Genomic DNA, 10,432 nt, shown 5'->3' with positions numbered 1-10,432 from the left:
TCAAGGGTTTGCTGTGCATAAATGGTTGCCTTTTCATTGTCGTTTGCTTAACAGAAATGTGCCCATCTCTATAAATGGTGTCCATTTCTTAGCCGTTTTCGTGAGTATATATTTTGCAAGACATACCCACTTGGCATGTGTTGAGTCTCGCATCATATTAAGTCAAGTTAGATAGAATTTTGCTAATGTGTGCCTTAAGGGCACCCAATAATTAATCAATTTTAGAAATGTTTTCTCGAAAATTGAAAAAGTAGTGACAGTTTTTTCAATTTTTGAAAAAATGTTTCCAAAAATGGATTGTTTAATGTGTGCCCTAAGGGCACACATTAACCGGACCTTTAGATAAATAAAGGATTACATCATTTACATGAAGCTCCAATTGTTGAGTAATCCCTTTAGATATAACACAAATACAGCTACCACCTCCCTAATTATGGTATCAAAACCAACCTAATAATACCATATTGCTCAAGGGCATTGCAATGTAATGCTAGCTTCATTAAGAACATCAAAGATTTAAGTGAACGAGATTATCATATCCCAAAATGCGTGGATTTAGAGATTATAATAACTATATTGTGTAGATTTGTGTGGATTTTGAAGATATGTACTAGGTTTGTTTAGGATATATAAACGGGTATATGCAGATATGGTTAAAGCTTTCCTTAGATTGTGACAAAAGATGTGGCCACTCAAGCTATTTCATACAAGTAAACTTGTCTTGAATGCATCCAAATTAGAATTCCAAGTAGAATTTAAGCTAATAATAGCTGAACTAATGTTTCAAGCTAAACAAGTGTTTCATACGTGCAACATAGAAGTGCAAATGTGAAGAGCTAGTATGTTTATGCTGATGACTTGAAAACATCTATTAAAATTAAATCTAATCCATTGTGATTAAAAACTTGCTGCATATAAACTTACCACAATGATACACTAGTTTTTGTTCCAGTGGGTACAATATTAATCTAGCGATTAGTTTTCAAGGGACGCTTCATTTTGAGAAGATGAGAGAGACCTGCTATTACATGTAGCCGACTACTTGGAACACCTGTCTTTGCTAGTGCTCTTCCCGTTTGGTCTAGCAATACAAAGCATGGGACGTATTTAATATCATAATGAAGAAGCTGCATTGACAATAAATAAAGAGAAATCAGTTAAGAGCTTTGAATTAATCAATTCATCACATCATAGGGAGCATGTAGAAAGCCAAAGATGAAGAAAGTAACCCAAGGAACCAAAGTAATTGACAAAATAGATAAGACTACATCATCATAATCCAGTATGATCCCATTGACATGTTTACAAACAGAAGCTTAAAGAAGGATAGTTATAAAGCAAAGAGAAAGTCGAGGGACACTATATAATCTCACAGTGCCCTTCTTCTGAGTTGTGGTGGGTCCCAATATAATTTTTATTTTATTTTATTTTGAACTGTGGTGGGTTTGACACCTCAGCTTGTTATGAAAATATTATGAGATTTTTATTGTGTCCCTAGAAGAACTCTAGGGTGAAATACATGATGGATCGAGCAATAGATGTATCATGTATTTCATGTAGTTAAACATAATTCAACTATCATAAATTCATAATGCATAGAATTGCAGCTGAAATTAATCCAACAAAGCAAATTCTCTTCACTTAAATTGATCAGCTTTTATAGAATCCACTTGCAAGGAAAGAAGAAAATGAGGATAATTGGCAATTTAGATTTGATAAATTATTGATTGTCCCAAAAGCTTAAGTTACCATGATAAATCACTGATTGCCTCAAAAGTTAAGCTATTAATAAATGGTAAATATAATCATTTAACCATAATTTTAACAAGATCTTTGTAATGAAAATTAAAAGTTGTTCTTGTAATCCAAAAAATAAATCTCGACCAGCCACAGAACACTCAAGTATAGACTGGTGACACACTTGTCAAGTATAGACTGGTGACACGCCTGTCAAGTATAGACTGCTGACATGCTTGTTTTTGCTAAACGTGCAAGCTAAAGCTGCTAAACATTCAAATTTCATTAATGAAAAGTGCCTTGCATTTGAAGCTCAACATCCAAACTAGTACACCAGCCAACTAAAGAAGAGCCTTTCAGCTAATACTTTTTTTTATTCCCAACAAATAAGAAGTGTGTTTATGGTGCATAATTTTGCCAAATTATTTAATTACTATCTCATATTTTCAGAAATTTCATCATCTGGAAAACCGATAAGACGTAGTAACAAAGTCATACTGGAATTTTATTGTATTGCTTACAAAGAGCAAGATCCTGGCACCAGGGTATATACTCCCCATCATAAACCCTATGATATAATCCAAATGTTATGGTCATATGTTAAGCCCAGCCTAAATAGGTCTTGGCCATGATGGATAAGTGAAATACTGAAAAATATTAGAAATGATCAATGAACTCTCAGGCAATTGGGAAAAAAACAAAAAAAACAAAGAAGTGAAACACATGATACTAGATATTTTCCCTCAAAACTTTTTCCATCTGTAACAGTCTAAGTTGTGCTAACAACATGGTTTCTCCAAGAGGTATATTCTTGGAGCCTCCTAATTAGGAATGACTTCAATAATTGTTGAAGTTCAAAACTGCTTTGTCATACTCAGTGTGAAAAACTACTTAGTAATGCATTGTCATGACTACCAGTAACAACTCCACAAAAACTAAATGGCACTAGCCACAATATAAGAGCCTTAAACAAGAAAAAGACAATATGATTAAAATAATATAATGAGAAACTCCATGGTTTTCTCAATTGATGCTAGATAACCATATCCAATGACAAAGCTAAAAATCAGCTCAAAATAGCGTACCTCAGGTAGCCATTTCTCATTTTCCGCATCTGCCATGACAATGCTGACCCAATCTAAGTTTCTACCCTCTACCTCTGAAACAAAATCTACTAACGAATTGCAAAGCCTGCATTTTGGTGAGTAGAACTCAATCACTGTAGCCTCTTTCCCAGTAGCCAAGGCTGAAGCAAATGCTCTTTGCTCTGCCTCTGCTTGCTCTTCAGGAGTCAAGGTCAACTTTCTCGACTTCAAACTCTGACTTTGGTTGATTCCAGCATCAAATTGGGAGGGTTTATCGGAACTGAGTGATGGATAAGTGGATTTTGAAACAGAGGTGACAAGATTGAAAGCAGCAGACCCAAGATTTTGCAAGGATTTGAATATCCAAGGACCGTCAAATGTGCAGAGATTAGGACTATTAGGATTTTGTTGGGTGTCCCATGGCCATTTCAGGCAAAATAAAGGTTGTTTGGGAAAAGGACCCATTTTCTCTACCTTTCCTTTTTCAGATTGCCGGACTTCAAGACACTTCATCTGTTACCCATATGGACTACCGAAACGAAGAATACAGTAAGGGGAGAATGGTCTGCGTGGAACAAGGAAGATGCCATTAACAAAGCTGCCTCAAGACTATGAAATGACACAATCATCTCTGTCTCCGGTGAGATTGATTATCTTAGAATTGGTTATCATCTTTTCACTCTAAATTTATCATTCAAGGCCCTTAATCAAGCAGTATCATTAAAGTCCAAACCGATTAATTCAATAAACTAGGCCATTTGGATGTCCTATTATATGCATAGGACACAATCAAGCTTCTCTTTTGCTTCAATGAATATGGAATATCAAAACTAATTAAAAGCCTATAAATTTCCACAAACAACTGAAGCCCACTACTAGATGTGTTCCAAGTTCCAACTAAAATGTCCCAATTAATAACAAGAACTAAACCCACAACTACAAGAATTTGCCCAGCAAACAAAAATTACAAAATGATAATGCAATCTACAATAAATTTCATTTTTTTGCTCTTCCTTTTTTCTTATGTGCACAAGAACAATTAACTAAAAAAAAGTTGATCTACAAATCAAGAAGGGAAAAATAGCATGCAATATTTTGATTCAAAAGGAAATAACACAAACCCACTTTGAAAATCTTCTAAAGAGACGAAATTTCAGCAATTTGACTAATAAACCTTCAAATTTCAAGTACAGAGTTCATGAACTCAGAAACTCACACAAACGGACCCCCAAAAGAATGAATCAACCATTTTTGACTGCCCCTGCTTTTAATCAAACTTAGAGACACAATAAAAACCACAATAAAATCAATGAAAAGCTTCAAACAACGTCAAATATACGTACCTTTTTCTGTATGTATGGTTGGCCGCTCAGAAATAGAGCAAGGTCTTTTTGGTTAGCTTAAGGTAGTCTTTGTATGAGGTTGTTGTTATTTCACTTTAATTGGAGGGTACTTTTGTACTTCAATATTTTAGTCCTTATTATTGTTATTATGTCGGCCCGCTCAAGCCCAACTCAAATATCTTGATGGGCTCTGGTAGATTTTTGGGCTGGATCTTAACATGGGCTTTAATTATCATTTTCTGTCCTTTCTTTTTTTTTTTGAGCAAAATCATTTTCTGTCTTTTGGTTGAAGAAGGGATCTATTGGATCCGCATAAGGATTATCTCTCTTTATACATAACATAATGGTAAGATGGAGTAACACATTTTGAGTCAGTCTAGGCTACAAGTGTGTAAGGGAAATGTCTTTTGTTGTAGAAGGTATCTTATGCATCCGCTTATGCATTATCTCTTTCATAATCTTAATATGGATTATGGACTAACATATTTTGAGTCGGTTTGAAAATGTGAAAATAAAATGCCCTTAGTTGGAGAATATATATTGTGCATTCGATATACACATAATCTCCCTTTGGATAGTACACAATTGTAAAACTCACGTATTATGAAAAAGATAATACATAAGATCATTACTATATATATAATAATAGGTGAAGCTGAGAAAAACTCAAATTAGAATTCCAAATGAAAGTTCCAATTTTACACCATGTGTCCTAAATTATTTATTCTTAAAGAGTTTTATTTCTTAATTTTAGAATCAAATGTGGGGTCACATTATAAATATTCATTCAAATGAGTTATTAAGTACAAAAACTAAAGAGTATAAAATAAATGAATTGTAAAAAAAAAAGTGCTTCACAATAATTAAAAAAATGGACAAATTACGTTTTATATCTAATAATATCCTTACAAAATTTTTTAAAGAGTTAACAAAATATAAAAATGACTATCAATAGTAATTAAATTATATATATATAGGAATTATATTATGCATCTTATTGTATATCTTTAAGTGTATCAATGCATATGCATAGGGTTAAAAACTAGTATTTTATTGATGGATGAATAAACCCACAAAAACTTGGAGAATAAACCCACAAAAACTTGCTCCAAAAGTCTCTCTAATTCACTGTTCATTAGCAAAAAATTATTTGCTAATGAACAGTAGCTCTCTTGGTCTGATGACCTACTGTTCATTAGCAAAAGAATTAATGGGAATAAAAAATTCAACACATGCATTAAAATATTCAATTTTTACTCAACAATCACAACGGCTACAACTCAACCATTTCAGATCTTTTCTCTCTCAAACATCTCTAAACTCAATCACAATCAAAATACAAAATCAAATCACAATCTTAAAGCTAATCAAATCAGAACAAAAAATGAAAAAAAAAAAAAAGCAAATCCAACCCATCAAAGCTGTTGTGGGAGGAGGACGAGTAGTGGTGGAGAGGACGAGTTATTCACCGACGATCTCTGTTTGTGAGAGAGAGAAAGAAAGAAAGAAAGAGAGAGCTCTGGTATTCTCTCTAGTTTGGACGAAGTGGTAAGAGAAAAAAGAGAAAGGAAGAAAAAAAGAGAAAGGTAGAGAAAGAAAAGAAAGAGAAAGAAAGAGAGCTCTGGTATGTTCGGGAGTTTGGAGGAAGTGATATGGAAAAAAAAGGAAAGAAGGAAAAAAAGAAGAAGAAAAGATTAAGGGTACGTGTGTGGAGGAGAAAAAAAGGAAAGAAAAGAAGAAATCATATGGATGAAAAAAAAAAAGAAATAAGGGAAAATAAAAGAAATAATAAGAAATTAAAATTAAGAAACGCTACCACAATATTTTCACAATAAATTTTAAGTGGTAGGTTGTTATTGGCTATTATTGGTAAGAAAAAAAAAATTTCAGTGGTGACTAGTAAGTTCAAATTAGAAATAGCAACAACTTATCACATAAGATTTACTGTAAAAGTATTGTGCAAAATATTGTGAATGTAGCATTTTTAGTTAATGTTTTTTTAGAATAATTTCAAGTTATAATTAGATGACCTACAACTCACTATATCGTTATCACAAATGCTTCACGAATTTGTTAAAAAAAAAATCATTAGGAAAAATTTAAAAATATTACCATTGGGAGATTTTAAAAATATGGTTGTTGGGTATTTGAAAAAATATAGTCATTAGAAATAAATGAAGGAAGATTGAAAAAATAAACGAAGAAAGATTAAAAAAAGAATGAAGAAATAATATTTAAATGGGATAGATATAAGATAAAGAGTCTGTTGGAAAGTGTATTTGAAAAAGTAAATAACTAAAAGATAAAAGGAATTGTTTACTCTCTAAATAGTACAATATTTTGAAGAGTCTGTGATAGACCAAAAATGTATTGATCCCTTGTGATGAATTAATTAGCCAAGTTTATTAATTAATCAAATTAACATGCAAATGCGTGGTAGCACAAACAAATTACCAATTAACTAAAGTGCAGCAGAAAATAAATTGACATAGTGATTTGTTTACGAATGAGAAAACCAACACGGCAAAAACCCCACCGGGTGATTTTAAGGTTACCACTCCCGAGAATTCACCATTATTATAACAAGCGGTTACAAATAAAGGAATCTCAGTACCTTATACCAACCTACAGTTGAACCCTTACCCCAATACCCAATTGGACTTGTTCTGTAATGAAAATCTCCCATTTTCAATGCATGGCTCCTAGTACGTGACTAACCAATTGTGCAGATCCCAGTACGCGACTTTAATCACCAATAAGAGAAGAAAGTTGGCCGCAAAGTTCTTCTGTTCTTCAACACAGGAAGATCTTGAAGTTGCTTGGTCGCAAAACCTTATGGTGTACAAAACACAGCAGCTTCTCAAGAACTAGGGCAAACTAGGTTTTTGGTCACACTTGATGAATTATGCTCTTGTGCAGTTGTGCTCTTGGCTGTGTAACCTGATATGACCCTTAAAATAATTATTTTATATGTGTCTAGGGTTGTGAGAAAAGAAATCCAAAACACTTAATCACGGATTGAAGGAAAAATAGACTCGAAAATCTGAATTTCATAAACCTCGACAGATACCCTATCTGTCGAGTTGCAGTCGAGCCACGGGCTGGAACAGCTCTTCAAGGCTCATAAATGCTAGCTGTTGAGTTTTAATAAACAACATTTTTCATATTTGAATCTTGGACAGACTTGCATGGCTTTAACATTTGGTCTTGAAACAAGGTTTCTTGAAATATTAAACATATCTTAGATCTACCCAATTACAAGTAAAATGCGTTTTGTCAAAGGATTAGCCAATTACATAAATAGTGACATATGATCCTAACATGTGAAACACATATGTCCTAACAGTCTGCTGGAGATGTTTTTAAGGCAAGAACCCCCTCCACCCATAAAAAAACTCATGCTATGGGTACAAACTGCCCACCAACCCACATTCGGTTGTTTTTTGATGACCTTGATGCCTTGCTAATCATAACCTTTGGCAACAAATTCTTTTCCTAAATGGACACTTACCGAAATTGTGATGACTAAATGTGATTGTCAACTCATGAATTGACAATCATGCACTTTCCATCCTGATTGTATTGTCGCATATGGCTCTCCTAGTCTCCAAACCTTAGGCATAAATCTGTAATATGCATTCAAGTAATAAGGAAATTAGCTAATGAGAAACGAAATAAAAGTACAACTTCTAGCGATGTTGAGAGTATGAAAATGTTGAATTGAATCGAAGCCCCGCAATTTTGTTGCTCATGCCAAACGAAGTTGGGGGTGAAACATGCATTTTCTAGCAAATTTTCTTTGAACCATGTTGCCAAAGTTTCCTATATAAAGCCCCATTAGCTCATACTCTCTTACCACCATCACAGTCTACCTTGGTTTTCTTTCAAGCTCATTAGAGGAATTTGAGAATGAAGATGGCTCTCAGTTACAGTGTACAAGGATTCATCCTACTTCTAACTGCCTCTTTATTGGTAGTTAGTGAGGCCAACACCATTGTTGTTGGAGGCTCAGAAGGTTGGCGTTTTGGCTTCAACTACACTGATTGGGCTCTCCAAAACAGCCCCTTCTACATAAATGATACATTAGGTGAGCACTAAGCGTCTAACTATGTTTTATAAAAATTGGAAAAAATTATATCTATTTACATGATTTTTTTTTTTCCTGATAATTCAATGGTTGGAAGAGGGGGATTTGAACCCTAAATGTATCATTTGAAAATATCAGGAGGTGCCAACCAATTGAGTTACAAGATTATTGACTTATCTATGCAAAGTTATGTGATCATTTGTGATATCACATTCATATTATAATCTGTTATTATCACTATTAGTCTATTAGGTCTAGTTTTGTGAGTTTTGTACACTTGTGTTTTAAGTTTCCCAATTAAATTCAATTACATTGTTGCATTGACTAATACATGTAGTATTACAGTAAAGTCTTTTCTCAAGTACAATTGAATTCAAATATGTGAGTTATTAGTCAATCCAACCAAATGGTTGGATTTAATTGGGAAACACAAAATACAACATTCTATCTAATTTTGTCATCTTATTAATACCCTATTTTAAGAATAATTTACAAAATAATAGGAAGGGATGAGGTGAATATTGCAAATTAATGTGTACTAATAAGGGATGATGATTGCAAATTAATTTCGAATTCACATATTGAATAAAAAATTATAGTATAATTAGTGTGACCTAGAAATGACTATACTTTTTTTTCTAGATAACAACAATTAACCTTAAAAATATTTATGGATTAACTAATTGAATTTGTGGTTTTGCATTGTTCCATTTGTTTGCAGTATTCAAATATGTTCCACCAAGCGACACTTCCATTGCTCCCTCAGTTTATTTACTGCCAGACCTATGGAGCTATACAACATGTGATTTCAGGAGGGCTAAGTTGTTGGCAAACGCTACACAAGGTAGCGGTGAGGGCTTTAAGATTGTGCTGCAACAGTGGAGGCCTTATTACTTTGCTTCTAGTGGCCACAATGGCTTCCACTGCAGTGCGGGGTTGATGAAGTTCTTTGCTGTTCCATTGCCACGAGGGAATTAGTCATTGTCTCATTCATCACAAATAAACCAAGGTTGATGCAATTAATACTGCTATTTATCGTTTCAATAAGTTTGGGTACGCAATATTTTTACGATTGTTAAAGTGTTATATAAATCATATGTGACAGTGATGTTCTAATCATAACTTGCCACATTAACAATTGTAACGAAGATAATAAGAATATTCGGAACCCAAGCATTACTTTATCTGTTTTCGTTAATGATCATTGTAATATAAAATCAATCAATTGGGAGGACCATGATTGAATATCAATAAAACTTTTCTTTTGCTTTTTTAAGTTATGATACCGTATGATTTATACGGAAAAAATGTGACAGAATTGTTGTTTGATTGAGTATTTTATTAAAAACATCCCAAAAAGTCTTAGAACAAGCAGAAATGTCTACAGAAAACAAACATCACAACTCTACAGCTCTACATCCCACAACTTTTTCCTTAATTTGTTGAATTAGTAAGTTGAGTGGGGGAAGATAAAAGCAATCGGAGGTACTGTCATTACTCACAACTTGTCATCTTAATCTACAATAAAGTTATCTAAAATAATAATAATAAACTTTTCTACCAACTTTTTATATTTTTCATAAAAATTGTATTAAAATTTTCTTAAAATAATCAATTAGTAAATGTCCTAAAACACCCATTAACGAGACTCATAAAGTTATATAGTGAAACTAGAATCTAGGGGTGTGTTGACCCACCAACTTGCTAAAACCGACCTAACCCAACCCAACCCAACCCGTCGGGTTGGGTTGGTTTTTAGTGGTTGGTAAGTTGGGTTGGGTTATGAAATTTTTTTTAATAGCAGGTCGGGTTGGGTGCGGGTCACAACAATCACAAACCTGCCATACCCGACCTGACCCACCTTTAATTTTAAAATTTAAATGATATATATTTAGAAATATATTATATAAGTAATAATGTTTTCTCATATTTGGCTCTTCCTATCTAAAACCAAGGAAGTCAATACCGTACCGGAGGCTGTACCGGTTTGGCCATCGGTACAATATATTTCGGATACCGGTCAATATCGGTGTACCGTTTCGGGTTTACCGCTATTTTATATATATATATATATATATATATATATATATATTATACACACACCAAAATCTCTAGAATCATGTTTATAAGCATATAATATTTTACTTATATTATAGTAAATATAAAAGTTTATCATAAAA

The 10,432-nt window shown here is 33.2% G+C and overlaps 2 protein-coding genes across 3 annotated transcripts; one reads left to right on the top strand and one right to left on the bottom strand.

Annotated features, from left to right (window-relative positions):
- Nucleotides 1-844: 844 nt before the first annotated feature.
- LOC142642524 (uncharacterized) lies at nucleotides 845-4,246 on the bottom strand. 2 transcript variants are annotated; one of them, XM_075816902.1, is made up of 3 exons: nucleotides 4,166-4,246; nucleotides 2,823-3,387; nucleotides 845-1,127 (listed from the first exon to the last, which is right to left on the bottom strand). In XM_075816902.1, exons 2-3 carry the CDS (start codon nucleotides 3,333-3,335, stop codon nucleotides 969-971), a joined length of 672 nt encoding a protein of 223 aa, XP_075673017.1. In that variant the 5' UTR covers nucleotides 3,336-3,387; nucleotides 4,166-4,246; the 3' UTR covers nucleotides 845-968. The 2 variants fall into 2 exon arrangements, with proteins under 2 accessions (XP_075673017.1, XP_075673024.1); XM_075816909.1 differs by lacking the exon at nucleotides 4,166-4,246 and adding an exon at nucleotides 3,944-4,078.
- Nucleotides 4,247-8,019: 3,773 nt separating this feature from the next.
- LOC142622874 (blue copper protein 1b-like) lies at nucleotides 8,020-9,524 on the top strand. Its single transcript, XM_075796433.1, has 2 exons — nucleotides 8,020-8,252; nucleotides 8,974-9,524. Exons 1-2 carry the CDS (start codon nucleotides 8,075-8,077, stop codon nucleotides 9,228-9,230), a joined length of 435 nt encoding a protein of 144 aa, XP_075652548.1. The 5' UTR covers nucleotides 8,020-8,074; the 3' UTR covers nucleotides 9,231-9,524.
- The last annotated feature ends 908 nt before the right edge of the window (nucleotides 9,525-10,432 follow it).

The sequence above is a fragment of the Castanea sativa genome, chromosome 1 (assembly GCF_040712315.1).
Source record: "Castanea sativa cultivar Marrone di Chiusa Pesio chromosome 1, ASM4071231v1".
In the NCBI taxonomy this organism is placed as follows: Eukaryota; Viridiplantae; Streptophyta; class Magnoliopsida; order Fagales; family Fagaceae; genus Castanea; species Castanea sativa.
This window is presented reverse-complemented; position numbering and strand designations above follow the sequence as displayed.